Genomic DNA, 24,560 nt, shown 5'->3' with positions numbered 1-24,560 from the left:
AGGCAGGAAGGCCCTTGGTCGTAAGCAGAAACAGTCAATCAGCTCTTCAGAAGAGTAGAATCTTATTACAGAATCTTATGGTATTTCTAAAGGTATTCGTTAAAATAGTACTATCTTTAAAACAGAAAATGTAGCTGGAGAGTTTCTCCCTATATCCAGCATTTTATATATATATATATATATATATTCATGTATGACTGAAGCATTGTGCTGTACACAGAAATTGACACAACATTGTAAACTGACTATACTTCTATAAAAAATACAAAAAATAAAAATAAAAAAAGAATAAAAATTATAGGGACTCAGAGAGTCCAGAAGAGTCAAAAAAAAAAAAAAAAAAAAGACTAAAATCCCGTTGACAAAAACATTCTCACACATATGTGTGTATTTGTATGTCATCTTTTTCCAGCAGCCTCAAGAAGATGATTTCCTATCTGTCCATTTTTTCTGGGTAGTTGAAACCTTTGGAGCCACAAGGATTAACACATAGACATTAGGTTAATTCCTAGTACTGAATATTTTGACATTGTAATATTGTTAAATTGCTTTAGCAAAATGATCCTTTGCTAATGGAAGTGGAAACAGCCCGCATTCTCTGCGTGATCAGCAGTGGGAGCCTAAGCCAGGAAGACTCCAAGCTTTCATGGGACTCTGAGCCCACACATTTCTTGTTGAGCTGGAGACTAAAGGATGCTCCTGACTATTGCTGGGCAGCGAGAGCCTTTCTGAAGGGAACTGTTTAGTTTAGCTCTATCTGTAGACAGGATGGGAAGGATTTCTGCCAGTGCTACAAGAGGGAAATGTTACCTACCAAATGGCCTAGAAAGCAGGGAGAAAGAGGATTTAGGAACTGGAGGAGAAGAATCCAAGCTGGACCAGCAAGCTGTGGTCACATCAGTTTGTAACGATCCTAAAGGCAACCTCCTCCAGGTCTGGGTTTTTTTTTTAAGGTGAGACTTTGCAATGTACTGGACATTTATTCTCATTTAACTTTCTCCTTGTCACAACCCAATACTGTAGGTATTATTTTTCGTATTACATAAAGGACTGTTAGTTTCGATTGTCTTTTTTATTGTCTTTTTTTTTCCCATAGCTTTGGTCTGAGCTTCTGACACAGCGTAAAAAGTGCAAACATTTGTTAAAGGAATCCTCACTTTGTAGATGAGGAAACCAAGATTGAGGAATTTCCCCAAGACCATGTACCAGTTAATTAGCCCAACTCCCTGCTATAAAATCCATAATTCAAATAACAATAAGGATTCAAATATCTTAGGATTCCAAAGCTGTTGTTTTATGCATATTTGTCTGTTTAAATGGTATAAAAATTTCTCTGTTTCCTTTTTTTTGTTGTTGTTCCTTTTCTTTTTATAAAATTCTGCGGACAGTTTGAGCTTATTTCCTCCATGCAGGAGGAAGAAAGAAAGGAAGAGGCGTTTGCACATGAAATAGCCATTAAGTTGCACAAGAGTTCCTTCCAAGCCCAGGAACTGTGGTGATAGTCAGGAGTGTGTGTTGAGAACCCTAGAAGAAAGTTAGAAACTTGGGGACACTAGAGTCAGACCACTGTTTCAGTTGGCTCTCCTGCCTACCTTCTGTACCAGCTTTTCTCTTATATTGTATGCACTGCTGACCTGATGGGTTTCTAATCTATTGTGCAGAGCAAATGATTATTTTCTTCATAGAAAATGTTAACAGGTGCTCACAAAACTTATGATTTAAAGAGCAGTGATTGACATTTAAGCATGTGAATTTTTGTCTTCAGTTACGACCCTTAGACCACCGCCATGCTCGTCATGGTGTCATGGTCATGGCTCACGCCTGAGACAGACTTCAGTGACTTAGTTGCAGGCTCACTGCAAGTTTGAGATGGGACACTGAAGGGCTTGATGGATTGTGGCCAGACAGGAGTGTCTCTGAAAGGGTCCCGCACAAGGATATGCACACATTGATATTTACATGGCGCCAACATAGTGTGGCCTCAGCTTCATGGGACTTTTCCAAATCCACCATTATTTGGTAATCACCATGCTGAGACCTGAGAGTGTACTTTTCAAGCAAATATTTGGAAAGATGGTCTTTTTAGAAAGGAACTATTAAGGGCCAATGACTTGATTCAGCATAGTCCAAAAAACCGTCCAGATGTATTGTTGGTCTCACCCCAGGATGATGGATTTGCTGCCACAGTGGTTCTGAGCCCTTTATTTTCCAGTTTAGAGATTTTCCAGATTGATGCTGTGTTAGGACTGTGCTGGAGAGGCTCTGTGTTTTGACAGCGAGAGAACTCTCCAAGGTTTTCATCAGTCATGGCCCTCATTGTGCATTGTAATGCGGGAGGAGGGAGACGTGGCGCTAACGGCTGCTGCTCTAATGGGGGATTTCACAGAGAGGGATGCCTGCCTTTTGTGCATTGAAAACAATGTCTCTTATCTTGCTTCAGGGAACGCACTTCTGTCAAGATTCACAAAAATATAACCTAGAGAAACTGGAGGTGTCATCTTGGAGAAGTTCTATAGCCGGATGACTTACTGTTTTGGCATTCTTTCATATTTTCCCTTTTCCATAATTAACATTTATAGAATTTTGACTGTACAATTATACATGGATAGGTGCATGTAGGGGTATGAATATATATCAATACTTATATGTATACATGTATATATAGTATATATCTCAGCATGTAAATTGTTTTCCTAAGATCATGATAAACTAAATTGATTGTTAGAGAATTAGAGAATTCTGGGAAATTCTGCTTCCAGGCAAAGGCTACTCATGTCATTGTAATGAAGCAAATTGTTCACAGAGTTATGCGTGTTCTTTGTAGATGATTTTTTTGCTTTCCCCTACTCTGATCAAATTTGAAAATGGAATGCATATAGTTAGAAAGTTTCTTAGGATCTTCTGAATTGTAGAAAATGAATTTTAGGATCTCTGAGATGTTAAACTTGGGAAAGAAATCAGAATATGCCTCGTATCATCTTTTCGTATAGGAAGCTCTTGGTTATCAGTTACCTGAGCTATTGATAATGGCTCCGTGGGCAACACAGAAGTTGTTGAAATGCGTTTGGCTGCTTATGTTTGCTCATGGGTGCGTTTCTGATGTTTTGGAATCAGCCTGCATTTTAAATAAATAACCTTGATTGCCGTTGTCAACAGTATTATTCATCATTGTTGTGGACATATTGGTCAGTGGAGAGAGATGTAAAACAAAGGGCGATACACATATTGAAAAGGAAATAAACCACCCTCTGTAGAAGCAAAAAGGAACAAGGAAATTGAACATGTCATTCATCAAGGAAGAACTAAAGATTGCCAATAAACATACAAAAAATTAATCTTACTAACAATAAAAAAAAAGGATAGCATTTTTCATCTGCTAAATTGGCAAAGATGCTAAAAAGGATGATCATCAATGTTGAAAAATGTCTGGTATGTGGACGGAATCTCATACATAGCTATTGGGAATAAAAATTGGCAAGATGTTTCTAAAAGGTATTTAAAAATATATACCAAAATCTTAAAAACATTCATATTCATCACTGCCATAGCTCTACTACTAGGAATTTCCTATAGGCAGTGTGTCTTTTCTTCTTTTGCATTGCTTAATCCTTTTGAGAATCAGCTTACAGTGATGATTCCACTCCTGGGAAAATGCAAATGCACAATCCAGTTTGCATTTAATTTCTTGGGTCTTGTGGTGTTTGCCAAACTCCAGCCAAATGACAACACCCTATATTGCAATATTAATTTTGCATGACACCCAAAATACTGTTACTTTAAAAATGATAAAAAAAAATCATAAAACAAAATCTGTAAGACATCATATTGAGTAGATTTCATGTATAAAACTGCAAAATGAAACATAAAGTAAAATCTGACATTTATAAAAATTAAAAACTAGCGTAGTGCACCTGAGCATTTCAGTATATGTCATCCGTCACTTGCTGCTTCTCTGCTTCCCTTGGAATCCGCGGAGCTGGTGGGGTTTCAGCCGCCTCCTGCCCTGGTTAGCATCCCTGCGCGGTGCTCTCTCAATCTGTCTTTGGGCTGCTGCTCTTCTTTACCCAGGGCTTTTGAGTGGCAAGTTTTGCTTTGTTCCCTCTTTCTTATCAAGGAGACGTGTTTATGAGAGAATAAATAAATGCCAGCCCAGGATGGATCTAACTGCCCTTTGCAATTGAGAGACCTGCCCCCTACAGGGGGTCCCTCCCACTAGGACCAAGGGCTGCAGGGTGGGATCCATGTGGGTAGGAACAAAGTCTGGTAGTGAAGAGGGCTGAGATGCATTCGTGGTCCTAGTCCAAAGGGACCCTTAGATCAGGGGCTCTCTAAGACTTAAGTCCATGAGGAGGGTTTTTTAAATGAGGGGAAAGTTGCTAGACCCTGTTCCCTCTAGCTTCAACAGTTCATTCACACCCAGAAAGAGACTATCTTAGAGGTATAAAATCCTCGCTCCTCATGTCATAGCAGAAGTAATCTGCCACTATAGGGCTCACCCTGAAAAGCAGAATCCGTTTAAATCACAGTATGTGTCATAAGGGGACCTTTTGGTTTCTTTATATCCCCAATCTTAGTATGTAGAGTCTAGTGCTTTTTTTTCCCCCCCTTTTGTGGTTATGCCATTTCTGGTTGAGATCTTGCACCAAGTAGAGCAGAGCCTTGAAATCAAGCCATTCACAAACCTTTGCTCAGGCACTTGAGAGGGAGAGTCTGAAGGCAGATCCCATTTTGATTCAAAGAGGTGGTAAGAGAGGCCCTGAACAGCTAAGCTTTGGATCCAGACTGCCTGTGTGACCTCTGCCCCAGTGACTGAACCTCTGTGTCTCAGTTCCCTGGAGAATGAGAACAAAATTGGGAATGAAAACAGGACTCATCTCCCAAGGCTGCTGTTAGTTACCACTCCATGGATGCTAGGCGGTATTTTTATTTTCATATTGTGGATGAGACCTGTACATAAATAATTAAAAGCCTTAACTAGTTCATTTTAACTTAATTTCCTGGTGGCATAAAACTGAATATTATCTTTTTTTTAAATTTCATTTTGTTTTTATTTCCTTTTTTTTCCTAATCAGATTATTACTTAGTGAAGTGTTGGCTTCAGTGAACAGGTTTGAGCTTTGTTTTGTTTTTATCTTATCGTGGGGTCAGGAGGCCATCTGTACCTGGCTGAACTAGGGCCCAGAAGTAATTAGTACAGAAATGGCTTCCCTGCCCGCCCTCCCCCGGTGTCTGGGTGCTGCCAGTTTGGAACCAGAGTGAGGTGGGAAAGCCTTCTTTGGGTATGTTGTCCAGGAAGGAAGTGGAGGAGGATGGCTTGATCTGCTTCTGATTTGAATTCCTTTTGCTGGAAGAGTGTGGGTCAGATAGAAAGATCAACTCAAGAGAGACTGCACCACTCTGGGTACAAAATGCAGCTGTGTAGGTCCCAGTGACCAAGGGTGGCCCAGAGTAGGACAGAGGCCTATTTCCCAGGTTGACTCTAATCCTGGATGGTTCTGGAAGCCCATGGTTGAAAGCTGGGCAGCGCTCTTGGCATGAACGTTGGTGGTCCCCTCGAGGACACGGAGGTGCTCCAGAGGCCTGCGCAGTGGTGAGTGGGAGCCAGTGAGATCAGAGCTGGGAGTAAGGATGCAGGGGTGCCACGTGGCTCATGGCACAGGTACGGGCTTTAAGCGGCCTCTCCTTGGGGACACCTCCAATCACTGACTGTTCTTTTATTGGGAGCTATTTTGCAGCGATCAAGGTCGTCGGAGATCTTGCCACCTTAATTTGGGCGTAAATAAGCTGAGTTCGTGTTTTTATACCTGCAGTCTGGGGAGGTGTGGGAAATTTAAGTCTCATGTGATATTGAGAGGAAGTAGACTGGACTGTAGATCAGGTTTAAGTTGGTGGATTTCCTATACATTTTGAAAGCAAGATGGCACCATCAAATTATAAATTTCTTGTCTAGACCAAAATAGAACAGAAGGATCAGATAGTTTGGAGGCTGAGTCTTTCCTTGAATCTAGGCTTCCTAGTTAGAAGAATAAAAATCTGACTTGTCTTCTGCTTTGGGAGGAAGATTGGAGGCAATGATGAAATTAATTACTTTAGGGGTAGTTTTTCATTACCTGGGGCTTAGATTATATTCTTCTTTCATATTTTTTTCTGAAAGTCAATTAAGAAGAAATTAAGATTGGTTTCCATAAGATTTAGCCAGGTCTATTAATTTTCCCATGATAAATGTCAACGAAAAGAAAAACTGCATCCTGTTTCCTTGTGCCACAAAGTGCATTTTCTCAGTCTCTTTCTCTCACAAGTGCATACACATGCATGTGCATTCTCACACACATGCACACACCACACATTTCTAATTTAATGATGCTGAAGTTTGTTTTATTGCTCAGCCACAAAAAAGAATGAAACCTTGCTGTTTGCAACAGCATGAATGGACTCGGAGGGTATTATGCTTAGTGAAATAAATCAGACAGAGACAGATGCTGTGCATTATTACATATACATAGAATCTAAAATCTAAAACAAACTGTGAATATAACCAAAAAGAAACAGATTCGCAGATATAGAGAGCAAACTGGTGGTCACCTACCAGTGGGGAGAGGGAAGGGGGCAGAGGCTGGATGGCATAGGGGATGAAGTGGTACAAACTCCTGTGTATAAAATAAATGAGCTACAAGGATATGTTGCACAGCACAGGGAATATCGCCAATGTTTTATAACTATAAATAAAGTATAGTCTTTAAAAATTGTGAATCAGCCTATTGTACACCTAAAGCATATAATATTGTAAATAAACCACATCTCAATAAAAAGTAAATTAAAAAAGAACTGAAGTTTCTTTTAGCATCCACACACAGAGAAAGCTTTGCAGGGAAGGAATTTTAGGCAGCTGGTGGAGTGTGTGTTTCTGTGTTAGGACTAAGGTCTGACGTTGGGAAAGGTAGCATTACTTCCGGCTTGCTTGGTTTTTAACTGAATCTGTTCAGTGGAGGGGAGCCTGGCCTTGCTGCAGTGTGGCTCCTGGTACGGTGGGGGCTCCTTTGACGGAATCAGTGAGAAGCTCCGGGAGCCATTTTTTTCCTTTAGCCCCTGAAGTGAATTGCCACCAGGCCGAGCAGGATGACTGGACAGAGATGGGCGATGCCGAGTTTGATCCAAGCTGCCGGCACTTGAAGCAGGCGGCAGAGGCCCTCCTGTCACAGCAGGGGCCCCATCTGTCAGTTCTGTGAGTGCACAAATTCGAGGCATGTTAAGTGACGGTGCCGCAGTTTGCTGCTCTTGGCAGGGGACCCGGAGACTGGGACTGACGTGTCTGCTGGGGAGCAGGGCCGGCATCTTGGCTCGGACTTGGGACACTTGCCATTTAACTGAAATCTCCCTCCAGCTTCCTGAAACTCTTCATCGTAGCTGCGTTCAGAAAAGGAAGGCTTCCTTATCATCACACGTGCTCTCCATCCTTTTGTTTCCTTGTGCAGCCCGTCCAGGCGCGCTGGCGCTCACTGGTCCCCTTCTGAGCCTGTGCACAAGTTCTCTGAAAAGCACTGAGCATACAGAATAAGACATCACTGCCAAGGGTGGTAACAGAGGCCTGACAAAGAAACCTCGAGCTAATAATCGAGAGAACCACCAAAACAAACAAAAACACCACCCGCCTCTAAACTTTTCTGCCTGCTCCTGGTTTTTTTTAAACTAGTAAGGAAAATTAATTTTAAAAATACTTTCAATATCAAGTTGAATATATTTCAGGGTTTTTTTGGATACTTTTATTATTTTTTCAGGATCTCAGTCATTCACTTTAGGAGCTGAATTATTATTATTGCTGTTGTTCATTAGCCATTATAAATAGACCAACGTCAAAAAGGAAGAGAAACTCTTCGCATGAATTATGCTGAATTTTAAGAGTTTGAAAATTATAACATTATTACGCCATTAAAATGTTGGAGGCTAAGGAGAATTGATTTTTTTTATTCCTTTAATATTTAATGGGCTCGAGCCATGTGCCATATGCTGTTAATAGGCCACAGGCCTCTGCGTTCTGGGAGTGTGCACTCTGGAATGGGCTGTTGTAATTGGTCGCTAGATATTGTTTACACAAGGTGACATGGAGGAACCTTGCAAGAAGCACAAAGAGAGAGTCCCAGGGACTCGGGAAGAGTGAGGCCACCTGCAGAAGAGAGGTGCCAGGACCCACTTAAGGCACGTCCTCTCTGCTCTGAGTTCCTGACAGTTCAAGCCGGTGCACTTCCGTGCGAGGCTCCGTTGGCCTGTCGCCTTAGGAAATGACCAGCACACACTCATCTCATCTTCCCCCTAAGGGTGAGTTGGTGTCGAAGGGGAATCAGTCTACCTCCCTTCAGAGACTTCACAACTTCGATTCGTGAAATCACTGCTGTGGAATCCCTGGGTAGAGGTGGAGAGTTGGTGATAATTGGGGAACATTTGGGGCTCTCTCTAAGATAAGGAGATGGGCTCCACAATGGCAGGGACTGTATCTGTCTTGCCCCATGGCTGTATCTTCTGTGCCAGTGCTGTAGCTCCAGCCTGAGTCCACATGCAAAGGCAGGAGAAGACAGACCAATGTCCCAGCTTAAAGACAGTCAGCCAGAGAGAGCAAATTCTCCCCTAGTCCACTTTTTATTCTGTTCAGGCCTCTGTAGGATGGGGCCCACCTACACTGGGGAGGACTATCAGCTTTACTCAGTCTAGAGATTCAAATGTTAATCTCCTCCAGAAACAAGCCCACAGACCAGATCTAGACTACACCCAGAAGAACATCTGACCAGTGTCTGGGCACTCCAGGACCCAGCTGAGCAGAAAATCAATGGTCACACCAGCTTCCTGGTAGACCGAGGAGGGATGAGCTGAACCAGCACCAGTGCTGTCAGTGATGGGACTTTGAGCTCCCGCGAGTCCACGGATTGTTCTTTAGGTGCCTGGAGATCTTGTCACATGAAGCATCGCAGCCTTCCTGTGGGGCTAGTGATGGAAGAACATGAGAACGTGGGCGCACACAGAAGCCACTGGAAGAGCAGAGCGAGTGCAACCAAAAAAGTCAATATGCGAAGACCCGCATGTAAGACCCAACGAATTTACAGGGAAAACTTTCACCTTTATAAGAAGCTACTAAAACAATGAAAATAAGTTCTTTGAAAAAAAAGTGTCATGCTTTCCTGGCCTGACTCTGTGCGTCGTAGTTTTTGTATCTTTGTTTTAGGTATGTGAGGTCTCCTTGACCTTGCAAAGAGTCAGTCACCTTGCAAAGAGCCTCAAAAATTATGGACGGGACGTCTTCTTTTTCTGCCTTGGCTGTCCACACAGACCTCCCTTCTGATGCGGTTCACGTGTCTCCACCATGAGTTGTTGGGCTGCATTTTCTGTCGACCTGGGCTGATGGCCTCCGTGGCTTTGTGGTTCTGCTGAGCAGAGCAGAGCAGAAGGGAGCGATCCGAACCTGTCTGCTGGAGGGGGATTGCACCTGTTCATTGCTAGTACTGCTCCCCTGTGGCTGAAAATCAGACTCTCTTGACCACAGAGCAGGTGCTTCTTGAAAAGTGACAGACAACTTCTTCCTTTTCCTTAATCCGTGAAGATTTGAAACCTTTGCTCCAGTGCAAGTACACTCTTACTAAAAACAAACGTGCTTACTGAAGTGGTCGTTCATCTCACAAAGATCTTAGGACGCCCCTTCATTCTTATCTATCCTTTTCTCTATCTCTATCTATCTTTATATACATATATATTTATATATAAGGTTACTCTCTGATAAAACACCAGAATCAGAGAATTAACATTTATACAATACTGTTATATAATCTACAGACTTTATTCATATTAACAATTGTGAGCTAATGTACTCTTTACCCAAAGAAAAATAAATGATGGTCCAGGATCCAATCCAGGATTATGTGACTGGTCTCTTTAGTGTCCTTTAATCTATAGCAGATTCCTTTTTTTTTTTCTGTCCTTTTTTTATTTTTAAAGTTTAAACAGTGCCTTCCGTTTGGGTTGGTCCAACATTTCCACATGAGCAGGTTCAGGTGACTGGCAGGGAGGTCACAGAAGGAATGCTGCGTCCTTCACAATGCACATTACTTTGTCCCTTGGTTGTGATGGGTTCTGCTAAGTTTCCCTCCTGAAAATTGATTACTCTCCGTTTGTAATTACTAGGTGTCTTGTGGGGAGACACCCTGAAGCTATATAAATATCCCATCTCTCAGCAAACCTGTAGCCCCCAGTTTCAGCATTCACTGATGCTGCTTCTTGCTGGAAACGTCTGTTACTACGGTGGTTGCCAAATTGTGGTTTCCTAATCATCTTTACCTTGATTAGCTTGTATCCTGTTAGAAGAACTTTTCTTTTCCCACCATTAATTTATTCCTTTATCTATTTATATCAACATTGATTCATGGGTTCTTACTTTTTTGGGGGGCTGTAGTCATTACTATCACTACTTATTTTGATGGTCAAGTTGTCCTTGGTCTGGTTAACAGGAGCCCCTTTCAAAGCTGGTGCCCTGTCCTTTGGACATATTTCTGCCATTTTTAGTACTTTCTTACTTCCTGATTCAGCATGGTATTGCAGGATCATTTCATCCTTTTCATGTGCCAGCTCCGGAATCAACTGTTTCTCTAAGGAGGGCTGGCTCTTTTCAGTGAAGAATGATATTTAGAAACCAGGATTTGGGTTTCAGGTGTAGCTTTGCTACTGGCCTGTCACTGCTTGCAGTCTGTCAGTGGGCACTGCTGAGAAATAAGTGTGTGTGTGAATGTAGGCATTTGCACACAAGCATACCTCCGTCTCAATGTCAGGGTCTATCACATATGCAGCAATACACAAGAGTGTCTGTTTCTTCACAACATTGCTAGCATAATACGTGCTATACTTTTTAATCTTCACCAGTCTGATAGGTGAGAAAGGCATCTCGGTGTAGTTTTAGTTTGCATTTCTCTAATTATGAGATCTTTTACTTAATAATCAGTCAGGTAAGACCTATTTTAGGGGTTACACTTCGTTTTTTACAAAATGCGTAAATATTCTAGTTGACCACACATTTTGAAGTACATAACAAATATTTCCATCATACATTTAAATAGTTACAAAAGATCTAATTTACATCATATTTTAAATGCGAGTTGACAAGGAGATTAGACCAGGCCATTTCTTTCTTGTTTAGGGTCATCTTCCCTTTCTCCCAAAAAGGGAGAGAATGGATTTCAGAACTGTTTTTTATATATTGATTTCACACTCTGTCATATTTCCCCTATAATGTAAAAATATTTGACATTTTCAAAAATTATTTTCTGAAATATAATATGAGTTTAAGTTCAAATATTTCTCTGGTTTGAGTTATCCTTACAATAACTATGCATGTTCCATTGGTCAGAACAACATATGTTATAAATTTTGATAAATAATTATAAATAAAAAGTAGTAGACAAATTACTCAGTGCAATGGATGAGATGACATTTTTAAGTGAAATTTTTATTGAGAGAATTGATTCACATTAAATTGTAAGAAATGGTCCAGAGAAGTCCCATATACATTTTACCTACTAGTCTCCAATGATCACACTTTGCAAAACTATAATATAATATCACATTCATAGAATCCAGCAATTATTCAGGTTTTCCAGTTTTCCTTGTACTAGTTTGTGTGTATATGTGTATTTAGTCCTAGACAGTTTTTGCACTTGTGTAGATTCATTATCCTTCCCTGCAGTCAAGATAATGAACAAGTCCCTCACAACAGTAACCACTCGTGTTTCCCTTTTATAACCACATCCCCCATCTCCTGCCACTCACCTCCATCTCTAACCCCTGACAACCACTAGTCTGTTCTCTATTTCCCAAATTTTGTCATTTCAGAAATGATATATAAATGGAATCATAACAGTATGGAATCTTTTGGGATTGTTGTTGTTTTTTCACTCAGCAGAATTCCCTGGTGATTCAACCAAGTCGTTCCATGTATCAATAGTTCATTCTTTTTTCTCACTGAGTAGTATTCCAAGGAATGGATGTACCACAGTTTATTAACCTTTCACCTGCTGAAAGGCATCTGGACTGGTTCTGGTTTTTGGTTATTACAAATAAACCTACTCTGAACATTCATGTAAAGACTTTTGTTTGAACATAGGTCTTCACCTTTCTGGAATACTTTGTAATTCCATATTTAGTTAGCCTTGGCGTACCTGTCTTGTTTCAAACCTCCAATGGTTTTCTATTAAGAGCTCTAGACTTGTAGTCAGTAGACTGATGTGTTTATTTCATTACCTTCAATTGAACGCTGTCTCAACATTATTCTTTCTAAATGTTTGGGGCCTTTTCTGGTCCATTCCTAACAAGTTGTGTGCTAAAGAAAATGAATTGATAAAGCACTACAAGAACAGAAATTGGTGACATTTTTTACCTGCCACCAGTAGTTGTCCCTTTGATCCATTTGTCAGGATAACTGTCAAGCAGCGTGCTTGGTACTGATTTATCATTTTGAGAATTTCTCATTGTGAACACTTTAGGGCCTAGAGAGCTCTCCTGAATTTTGCTCCCTTTCTGGTATATTCCACTGATTAGAAAGCAGAAGGGGAGACATCAGACTTGTCACAAAATAAATTGTTCTTGTGCCACCGAGTGGAACAGTGGTTTGACCATCCTTGGGCCAGCTCACCAGAAGGAAGCAGATGAGGGAATGTGTGTTTTAATGTGGTGTCATTTTTATTAAGTGACTTTGTCTTCTGAAGCACACTTCAGTGCCTTCTAGATAAATTGCTTCTGTCTTTGACAGTGACAATGACAATATTTCCAGGCTTCACATATCCAAGAGCCAATTGACAGGACAAATTGCACATGGGGACTGCTTGATAAATGCAAGATGGGACACAGCCTCTCAGATCACTCTGCATCATTGGAACTAAGTTGTAATATGAATAACAGAAGTAAATCTGTCACTTAAATACCTAATTGTGAGACATGCTATATTTAACAGCTGAAGCCATGTTCATCTCTTTGTTTGAGTGCAAAAATAGCACATAATTTTTCCTTGATGTTGGGTCTTAGTAAATTTGCTTTTTTCCCCATGATATACATTTATATAATAAAAAAGAAGCTATCTCTCCTAGTAAAAATTTCATTAATGTTTTTATAGTTTTTATCAACATAGCCCATGTGGATACTTGGGAACAACCGCTAAACAATAAAAAAAAAATATTCCCAGTATGCATAACCTTAGGAAAATTACTGAAATAAATAAATAAATAAGTGGCACTAAGCAAAGGCACATGTATACACGTGCTCAGGGGAGATGCCTTTTAGAAAATCTCCATCCTACTGCCAGCATTATTACTACTACTGAAAAAAAGATTAAGAGTAAGTCTGTAAGCCTTTGTGGGTTGTCACCATCCCCTTTATAAAGTGTACTGTTAAAGTCAGAGGTAGGCTTACCCTACAGCCAGGCTCACCCCCCTGACTCTTAGTTAGCCGACCACACCTGGCCAAACAGATACAAAGCAAAAGACTTTGGAGGATGGCCTTGTGGGGAATGGCAACAGTTCCTCCTCATCCCTGTCCAGCCACAAGACAGCTGGGTCGACTCCTGCCCTGATAAGGGTGAGGTAGATCTGCCCAAAAAATAGGCACCGGAATGGTCCCCAAGGCTTACTCTGGAGAAGAAACCCTAGTATCTATCCAGACATCAGGACAAATGTAGGGTATCTGACAGCATTCTAACTGCCAGCTCATCTTGTTTGGGAGGCAAAGTCAGCCTTGTATCTTGTACATCTGTGTCTTCCTAGCTCCCATAAGGTTCCCCTCTCCCCTGGGACTCTTCCATTGGCCTACCTTGTCTTCTACCTTTGGGGATGTTTTTGGTCTCAGACCTTTTTGAACCCAAGAGAAGTTTTCAGATCCATCAAAAGCTCTCCCAGAAGCATAATGTTCATCTCCCTAAGGCCAGCCTTGCTTATGTAACACAACATTCTGTAAACTCATTCGTAAGCATCTTCCGCATCGTTGGAATGTAAGCCCCCAAGAGGGCAAAGACATTTATTGATGTTGTTCACTAATATACCTGGTTCCTAGTAGGTTCTCAGTGAACACTTATCAAATGAATGTACAGCTAAAGAAATGTAATTTTCAAGCCCAAAGCTTATATCATCACTTCCATTTTTTCTCACAACATCCTACATTTCACTGTGAACAACATTTATCCTTTAACATCTTCTTCATGGCCTAAAGCATGTTATACCAGTTCAAGGTCATGGTTAGCATTACCGTTGTCTGCATTGTGGATTGTTAGGTACATTGGATCCATCCCCACTCTTCAAAGTGCCTAGTGGCTTGTAACTCCTCTGTGACCAGCAAGGAAGGACGAAATTCAAGCTGGGATCATAAATCTCAGGATTTTGTCCTTTTCCCTTTCTCTGAACATGCAGGTGAGAGTTAACGTGAGAAAAGAAGAGCTTGACTGGTATTTGGCTCTTGGGGAAGAGCGGCTCTTCTTTTTCTCATCTCTGCCTTGTAACCCAGAGGCTATGAGGATGCCCAGTTAAGTTTTCTCCATCCTGTGTTCATATCAAGTTATTCTGTGTCAGCTGGGGAAAGGAAGTCTCCTGCAGACGATGAAAGAACAGCAAGATCTTTTATACCCTGAGTAAGGCCTTTGGAGAATCTTTGTTCTTGGTGTGTCATCCTGGAGAAAACCTGTAGTAACCTGAACCAAAGCTGGGCTTCTCAAGTTGGGAGGCTGGGTTTACCCAGCCTGGAAAGTTGAAGGCCCCCAGGAGACCAGATGCTTGGGTTCTCACGTGCTCATCCGTTCCATTTCCCATCTTCATTAAGGGACCCCCGTCATTACCCTTTCCCATCCCTCTGTCTGGTCTAAGCTGAGATGAATCAGGTCCAAAATAAGGGTTTTTCAGGTCAGAATGAAAAATGGACTGGCTACCGAGAGGAAGGAACGGAATGGTGCCGGCTCTTCCAGAAGGAGGCACGCTGGGCAGCCAGGGTTTGTTTTGCCGCAGATGAGGAAGGAGTGGTGATTCATGAATGGAGAGCTGGCTGGGGTGTTGGAAAACTCATGGATGGGAAGGAGAGATTCTGAGGACACCAGTCTCTCCTGATCTGACACCATTAATGCTGCAGACACTCTCATGGGCCCCTTGGCTCCATGGACTCTGTGTGTTTTCACGCGCCGTGATTCTTCTCCAATATCTTCTTCAGCTAGGGTCAGGCAAACTCATTCATGCACAGTGCAGACGTCTGTGTCTGGGCATCCGAGTATGCCATTGAATGACACAGAGGGAAAAACTTTTCATTTTTTGCTGTTTGTTTATTTCTCTCAGAATGATTCATTCCTCATCTGTTTCTTGCCCAATGCCTGTTTCTGCAAGCGTGGCCAAGATGCCAGTATCTACTGCCTATTTCCAGCTGGTTGTAACTCCTCCTAAAGAAGCTTCTTGTCATCGTCCAAGTCTCTTTGTTCCAGCACCTTAGGAGGTGACATCTTGAAAAAAATCTGTCTACCGTTTTGGACCTTTAGTGAATAATTTTGTGACTCTGTTTCTCGTCTGCCCTGCGGCTCTGGGAGATGCAGGTATTAAGGATGAGGCTCAGAAGGGACTTATTCATGTAGGAAACATTCACCTCTTTCATAGACAGGGCGGATAACGGTCCTCATTCACAGACGCTGTATCTGTGCACAGTTGTGGAACCCCCGGGTCAGCCTTGCACACTGAGTCCTGTGTTCTTACTCACAGGGAGGAAGTGCCCACAGAGGGCCATGAGAGCAAAATTCCCACATGAGGAAGACTGGCACGAAGGGGTCTCTCTCTGTATATAGATTCAGAGTAAATCTCCGAAAGAGTATTGACATAAAAGGACACATGGATAATGAGACATGTGTACTCGTGGTCCCATATCCACAGGGGGCATGCCTGAGTGCATGGCATAACTGAATCTTGGGTACTTTGAGACAAATGAAAAATAAAGTTTTTACTGTTGCCCTTGAACAGCAAAGCCATCAGGCACATCTCTATTTAACTACTCATACAAAAATAAAGAGAGAAATTCACTTTTTTTTAAGCCTAAATATTTTTTTTCAGTAACTTAGAGTCAACAATATGGGTGAATGCCACACTCTGGAGACCTTAATTGGAGAATCAGGAAATGCGAGGCAGGCAGTAAATAACTGACTTATTAGGGGGGAATTGCACAGAGTCGGGGTTCCAGAACTCAGGCCGGTAACGATGATAGCAGGGCTGATTTTAAAGGGTCATTCTGAGAGGAGACGGTGTTGATACATCATTTCATCATTTTGCATTCCATTCTCAAGGACACTCTATTTAGAGAATTCTTTTGATTCCACGTCTAGGGAAACTATTCAGGTCATTTTTCCCCTGCATCTCTTTAAGAAGTGCCAACTTGTTAACGTTATTTTTTTGTATTAATGTAATCTTGTAGAATATCAGACCATGTTATCAACTCCCCAAAGGTAACAAAACAAAGTTTCATTGACTTCCCAAGGTTCACCAGTGACATAAGGTATTCTCTCCGACCCATGTTTTGTGTTGCCCAGGTCTTACGGGGACCAGAGAGTGGTTCTTTACTGGAACAGTTAAGGAAGGTTTGGACAGGGTTTTTTATCAAAGAGAAAGCTTGCATTGCCAAGGATGGAGGTGAGCAGGGCCCAGTAATCAAGTAGCAGGACTGGAGCTGTTACCACCAGAGAATCGGCTGTTTTCTCGCATTTCAGATGCATGTTTGTGAATTCTGTGCTCAGCAAAAGGGCTTATCTGTCCATCACAGCCTTCGTGGCCTCCACTGCAAATCCCAGTAGAAGGCAGACATTAAGCTGCGTTGCTCGGGCGAACAGCCGGTGTGGTCGCTGGCCCTTGTCCGCATCACAGTTGAGAGTCGTCGTCACATAATCCACTCTCAGCCGTCCTCCATCTGCAGGCTTAGTGATGCTTTGCAAGATGAAGCTAATGGAATATTCAGGATTAGTCCTGGGAGAACATGTTTATGCCTCTCTTTTCACAGCAGACTTGTGGCAGGATGCCAAAAGCCTGCAGTTCTTTGGATGAAAAGTTTTATTTTCTTTGATTTCATTGTAAATAGATTATAATTTTTTTTCGTGTTTTAGAAAACAGATAATAGATGTGTTATGCACTGATGCTATACACAATGTGTCTTTATGTCAAGTAGATAAATACATGACCTTATTTTTTGTGTTCCATTTTACCTGAGAAGTTTAGGCTTTTGAATCTTACTTTCTGCAGTTATAAAACAAGAATGAATTTTGAAGACATGCCTGATCCTATACTGAAATGGAAAAGAGTGTCATTACAAAAGCGCCAGACAACAGAATGCTGCTGTTTCTTTGGGAGGACCCACTGCATCTAGGGTGTTCATACAAATCTGAAATTTCTCTTATAGTCCAAAGATGGGGCAAATGAATAAATTGCTGAAAAGTGAAACTAAATGGAAATAGTTCTCATCAGATAGCAAAATGGTCTAGGAATTCAATCGGTGTCTTTTAAAATCTAACTCTATTATAGACATTTCAGTACCTTTGCCAAGTGGTCAACTTGTTAGGAAAAGTATAAATTCTAAAGATGGTCATTCTTCTAGGAAGAAGAAAGATGCCTCTCCATCCTTCTGGGGTGACCCTGTGACTGTTTGAGAACAGGAATGAACAACTAGAACCAAGAGCCTACCATTGATCTCTCTGATTTTCTTCTTTTCTTCCTTCTGCAGGTTACCTATCTGGGTAAAGTCCCCACCACAGGCATGCAGTTTTTGTCAGGCTGTACAGAAAAGCCAGTCATTGAGCTCTGGAAGAAGCACACACTAGCCCGAGAAGATGTCTTTCCAGCCAATGCCCTCCTGGAAATCCGGCCATTCCAAGTGTGGCTCCATCACCTCGACCACAAAGGTGAGGCCACGGTGCACATGGATACCTTCCAGGTGGCCCGCATTGCCTACTGCACTGCCGACCACAACGTGAGCCCCAACATCTTCGCCTGGGTTTACAGGGAGATCAATGACGACCTGTCCTATCAGATGGACTGCCACGCTGTTGAGTGCGAGAGCAAGCTGGAGGCCAAGAAGCTGGCCCACGCCATGATGGAGGCCTTCAAGAAGACTTTCCACAGTATGAAGAGTGACGGCCGGATCCACAGGAACAGCTCCTCTGAAGAGGCGTCCCAGGAATTGGAATCCGATGATGGTTGAATGAACTTAGGATGCTTCAGCAAAGGCAGCATTGGTCCAGGAATTCCAGGCGATTGATGAATAAGCAATGATTCAAATTTGGGATGACAAGACTGCCAAATTATTGGCCAACCAAGCTTTTTAAATTCAGAAGAGCAATTCTACATCTAAAGAAATGTATTATTAAAGTAATTACGTTACATTGAAATCTGCTGCTGCTGTAACTGTGAGGAGGGCGGGCGTGTGGATGGGGAGGAAAGTTCTAGACTCTCTTCTTCTTCTTCTTCTTCTTTTTTTTTTTTTTTTTTTTTGGTTCTCATTTTCCAGTGCCTCCCTGTAGGAGATCTCCATGCCGATTTTCACCACTCTCAGGCAAATACTCTGCGGCTGTTATTTGATGGATCATTCCAACTTGCCTTATGAAACCCAACAAGAATGTTGAATGCACCTATAAGAGCCCTAGCTGTAGGGGGAGGTGGTGAGCGCCGATGCCGCCAGGAGGCCCCCAGGTTACAGGAACATCTCAGGCAGACCTGAGAGCTCCTCTCCCCTGGCTGGCTTCGGATTCTCTCCTCAGTGAGCAAGTCAGCACAGCCTTTACCGAGCTTTACAACTAACAACCTGATAGCTGGCAGTTAATTCACAGTTACAGATAATGCTTTTATTACATAAATGTATCCAGTAGTACCTTCTTATTGTATTCACGTCATCTATTTTCTTAGCATACTTGCAACTACTAAGAGCCCCTTTCCTCCTCCCACCCCATCCACCCACTTTGCCCGTCCAGCCCACGCCAACATCCCTCCAGGGATGGCGTCTCCACTGACACCGCAGGCCACCGAAAGGGAAGAAAATAACCAAGCAGGTGAAAGAAACAATCAAAGCAGGCGTTTAGAACCACCACCACCACGACAGAAAGTCTGGCAAAAGGGAGTGAGTTATCAGCAAGCGAACGAACTCCATGTAGGCAGCCCTTTTTTTTCAACCTGGATTTATGGTCACTTGCATAGTTGATGGTGTTGTCTGAGGAATCTTCCACGGCAAGCTTCACATCTGATTTGGTATCACTAAGGAAGCCCTGCCCCATCACTCAACGTGGCCCTCGTGTGGGGAGCAAGCTGTGCAAACTGGACTTACGTACAGAACCTCTGTCCGTTTGATTCTAAAGGGAAGTCTGACCTTCTGCTCTTACAATTGGATTGACATCTTAGGGTCAGTTTGGTGTTTCTAAGGAGAACGTCTCACCAGGAGAGCTTGCGTTTTCTCCCTTCCATGGATCTTTCAATCTCATAAATGCAAAGAGTCAACATTCAGTGATGTTGAAAATATTGGTTAAAATAATACATTTAAGGCCGAGAGCAGACGACTAGTTTTCCAGGTGATGCTGCTCCTTTCTTGAAGTCTCTTCTTAATCCTGGTACTAAGGTTAGGGGCTCGGGGACACCTTCCAGAAGCCTTAAAGGAGAGTCTATCAAATTCAGCGAGCAGTGGTGTCGGTGTTCCGGTCTGTGTATCTGTGTGTCCGTGTACGCGTTTGTGTGTGTGTACGTGTGCCCCCGAATGTGGGTTCAGTCTTAAGGCACGTAGAATAAGCATGGGGTCGAATCGAGGGGAACGCGCCTCTTGGAGATATGCTTGTTGCTTGACAACAAATGTAAACTACTCTTTAGCATAAATGCATTCATTCTTTAATAAAAAATATGTTTGCATTAATAAAGCTGAGGAGTTTCATACTTTATATGTTTTTCTTTTTTCAGGTAAAGGAAAAAAAAAATCCCTGAAGGACAATACAGATCAAATTAAATAAATAGAGGATTATATCTAAAAATATATTAAAACTTGATCATCAATAACTCATTACTTGATTGTGCTTTAAAAAGTCTTGTTTTATTTTCTATTGGTCTATTTATGTTTAATTACTGCCCCTCCACTGAGATGGGAATGTCAACAATGGAAATTATTAGTTATTTAGTGTGATGGGCGTATTTCAGAGGAGAGTTTTCTGGAACATTTTGCAAATGATGATTATTTCTAAAATCTCAGGTACCTCTTTGGAGAAGCTGCACTGAAATCGTGGAAGGTAAACACGGAGTGATTCCCTTAAACCGCACTGATTAAAAATGTCTCCTCCATTTCTCAGAACAGCCCCATTAATCCAGCAAGGCAGGTGGCCAGGGAGCCTGGTGTCTTGAGCAAGGCTCTTTATGGAATCAGTAACAGATATAAAGGCTTCTAAAGTGAAAATAGAGGAACTGCTGCAGAGAGGAACTCAAGGAAGAATTACTGCCTCACTCCTCTGATGAAAATGGCGTTTTCTTTCAAGTCGAACTTTTCCCAATTTCAGATTCACTCCATTGTCCTTGAATATGCTTTGAAGATGAGGAGAGAAAAAAAGAAAGACCCCAGCCAGCATATATTTCAAAACAATGTTATTTTCCTCTCTCAGTGAAATTTGGATGGCAAGTGCACATATAGTTATTCACAGCAGAAAGCATTTGGTGGTATTTTTTCAAGGCACTAAGTGTGACGTGCTGAGTAATTGGCTCTGATAATATTGGCATGAGGTTTTTGCATAGTGCTTAGTAAGCAATTTAAAGATAAATGTGCAATGACATCTTTCAAGTAGTTAATGAAGTCTTTTGGGACAGCCAATACTAATTTCCCTAAGAGGGGTGATTCAGACTTGCACTATCATTTTTTAAACTTTATTTCCTTGCTTTCTATACTATGCTTTTTATACTGATGCTCACAAAACACTTTTGTGGACATTAACTCCTAAGCCCCTCAGAAGGATCCTGTAGGTGAATGTGGCGGTTCCTTTAAGGACAAGGAAACTGAGGTTCAGAGATGTTGCATAACTTGGCCAAGGCAGCACAGCAAGGCAACAAGCACAGCTGGGGCATGTTTGATGGAGACTAAAACCCTCTGACTTCTGATCCAGGGCTGTTGCTCTGTTTTGGATATTTTGTTTCCATTCCTCTTAAAACCCTCTTGCTTATTTTATATTAGCATACTAAGCCACTGTAAATAAACATCCTTTGCTATTCATTTTTGAAGTATTTTTTATAGCAATAGAAAGGGTTTTAAAAGCAAACAAAGGCCCAAGTTTTATTTGAGCACACATAACAGAATGTGAGATTTTGCTTCAGTATTTGATTGGCTGTGGTCAATGGGCAAAATACTCTCTCCACCACTAAAGAACCAAGATGGCTATTTTGTTTTCTTTTTCTCAGGGCATGTTAAAACTTCGAATCAAATCTTTCTATCACCAGATTCTATAGCATCCTGTAATTTCCTTTCATGTCATTCACTGATGTTTTCAATAATGTATTTATTTCTATAATTGTGTAAATATCGGTTTAAGCATTCTGGGGTGGAAGTGTCTTTAAGATGGGGATTTTGTTCCTTTTGTTTACGTTTTATCCCCATCTTTTATCATGGGGCCAGGCACCTGGGGGAACTCAGCAAGTTCCTGTGAGCAGGATGGAGAGAGGGATAGACAGATGGAAGGGAAAAAATCACCATATGAGTCTTGGATTTTTAAGTTCCAGCACAGAATTCTGGAATCCTGGAATGAACCCTAGAGGTGCTCTTGCCCACTTTCTTCAAAGGTGAACAAATGTCTTTTTACTGAAGAAAAACACCATTCCTTACCTAATTCCAGAACGAATTTGTGGCTGCTTAGAGATAGAAATGTTCCACGCAAGCTGTATGATGGAAATAGAGCAAACGCTACCCCGACATAGATAATGCATTTTAAGTCACCTGCATTTAGTAGATTACAGAATTCTTGTCATTCATTTGATTTTGTTTATTCCTGTGGCTGAAAAAGAAGAAAGTGATGGAAGAGGGCGCTTTTATCTTGACGGTGTGAAGCCTATGAATTTAACTGTTTCCCCCAAATTTATACTTCAGAGAACATTTTTTTTTCTTTGTCTTCTCTTCTGCTTTTTTCCACTTTGCCTTTCTCCCCTCCTCCCTTAACTATTTACTTATGTACATAATGCCATCCCAGACAATCTGTGATTCTAGCAGGGAAGAGCATGTATGCTCTGCATCTGAGATCCTATGTTTTGGTCCATGATCCATTGATGAAAAATTTGACAAGGTTGTTGAACCCTGTGGATTATCCTAAATTGCTCTTAATTTGTTATTATTTTTTCAGTCAAATAGAATATGATGAGACTTTAATTCTTCATAGCTTACTATTTCTTTCTTAGGTACGCCTACAGTGTGCTATCTCCTCACTCCTAGAAATGCCCTTGACTAAACTGCAGTGAAGGAAAAGATTCCCCTAACTGTCAGATTCTTATTGGTCTTCAAGAAATGTGCTTGTTAGATACTAAGACCTGGCTTTTGAAGTAATTTTATGTGATGCGTTGTTCAACTGAAGAACTTTAGCCGCTGCTTCTGAAGAGGTTCCAGCTGGTAATTGTCACCAGAAAAGAACTGTTTGTGGCATAAATTCAGTCTTAGAAAGAATAACAATGAATGGGTAAAGTGAATTGCTAAGAGGAGGAAAAATCTAAACCATCTCATTTTGCACATTTACAAATAAACTACTTTTGTTGAAAATGACTCTAAGATACGATCTTCTAAGCCTGAGCAAAGCTGACATTCACAGAGAGATTTGGGGGGCTCTTTCTTATGGAATGTCCTAGTAAGATTATCTTGGGTTTTGGTTTTACACCCAGAATTAGGTATTCCAACAGAATTCGGAATAGTTTTTGCCTAGGAAACTTACTGACTTTCACTTAGAAACAGTCTCAAGTTCCTACTTTTCAATTGCTTGGCTTAGAGGCTGCTAGAAGATGCTGAAATATTCTGAAAATGGAATTACTGAAGTGTTAACACACACTGTCAACCCCTTCATAAAAACTCCCAATAATTTGTCAGTGCTTTCATAACCACAGCTTCATTTAACAACTGTGTGGAGGGGGGGTAATTAGGTTTATTTATTTATTTTTAGAGAAGGTACTGGGACCTCATGTTTGCTGAGCATGCGCTCTACCCCTTGAGCTATGCCCTCCCGCTAACAACTGTTTTCTTAGTAAAAAGTGGTTTTAATCCTTTTATCTAAACATGCATATTAGATGTTGAATCCGTTGAAAACATGTGATTTGTGAAATAAACGTGATGCTACACAGCATGCTTGATTTCCAATCTGTCATTGTGTGGCAGTAGTTGCCTTTCCAGAGCATCCCTTATCCTTGGAGGGCAAAGCTTAGGAGAAACATTTAAGGAAATACCTACTTGCAAGGAAGAGCCAAGAGTTGACTCCATTCCAGGGTCACTTTTTTTTAAAAATAGATTTATTGAGATAATACTCACAGTCCATACAATTCACACACTTAAAGTATAAATTCAATTTTTTTTTACTATATTCACAGATATATGCAACCAACACTACAGTCAATTTTAGAGCATTTCTTGGGGGAGGAGATAACTAGGTTTATTTATTTTTTGATGGAGCTACTGGGGATTGAACTCAGGGCCTCGTGCAAGCTAGGCACACACTGTACCACTGAACTCTACTCTCCTTCCCTCCACGGTCACTTTTTAATGTCAGTTTGGGGCCAACTGAGACCAAGGCTCATCACAGTTTTGAGCATAGTTTTTCAGATACCAATTTTGCACAGAAAAAAAATCTAACAAAATTTTTTATGTTCATAATTGGATTACCCTCATATAGATGCTATTATGGGTATAAACACATTTTAATTGGGGAGCTTAGGATGGAATTAGACCTTTAGTTCAGCCTTTTGCCAAATTACCTTATTGCCTTTCTCCATTTTAATAGCAACAGCTTTTCCTAGAATTTAGAACCACACTCTTAGTACAGTAAAACCTCATTAATTTAGCTGGAACTAATTAGTAGTTTGTGCTTTTGGCCTTGAAAGCTTCACTTTTATGCTTATTTTTAATAAGCAAATAAATAGGATGAATTAACATTGTTATTGGAAATATTTGCCTACTTGGGGAAACACTGCTTCTGCATATTCTAATAACAATTTACTAGACATAATTTCAGCATAAGTAGAAGCTGGTACAATTGAAAGTAAGATTCTGATGTGCTGATTTCAAGCTATTCTTGATTTATTAAAGTGGGTTCTCCACAAAGCAACAGATGGTTAATGCAATTCTAGGATTCAGAGCCCTTGAAAGTTAAAAAAAAAAAAAATCCTCTTTTAAAAAAATACGCGTTTACATACATCTTTACTTTCAGCCAGTATAAATGTTTGGTCTTATTAACCACAATCTCCCCATCCCACCAAAAAACTTAGAGTGACTGACTCTTCTTGTTTCTCATAGACACATTGCTATCAAAATAATTGAAATTGAAGATTTTTTTGAACATT

The 24,560-nt window shown here is 41.1% G+C and overlaps 1 protein-coding gene across 2 annotated transcripts in view; it reads left to right on the top strand.

The window, feature by feature from the left end:
• The window catches only part of PID1 (phosphotyrosine interaction domain containing 1), a 209,574-nt gene extending 186,224 nt beyond the window's left edge, over positions 1-23,350 (top strand). For both annotated transcript variants that reach the window (XM_074364440.1, XM_074364441.1), the window contains exon 3: positions 17,746-23,350. In XM_074364440.1, coding sequence (XP_074220541.1) covers positions 17,746-18,222 — 477 coding nt within the window. In that variant the 3' untranslated portion in view covers positions 18,223-23,350. The remainder of the gene's footprint in view (positions 1-17,745) is intronic.
• Positions 23,351-24,560: the final 1,210 nt, after the last annotated feature.

The sequence above is a fragment of the Camelus bactrianus genome, chromosome 5 (genome assembly GCF_048773025.1).
Source record: "Camelus bactrianus isolate YW-2024 breed Bactrian camel chromosome 5, ASM4877302v1, whole genome shotgun sequence".
Lineage (NCBI taxonomy): Eukaryota > Metazoa > Chordata > Mammalia > Artiodactyla > Camelidae > Camelus > Camelus bactrianus.
The sequence above is the reverse complement of the archived record's forward strand: the minus strand, read 5'-3'. Positions and strand labels throughout refer to the sequence as shown.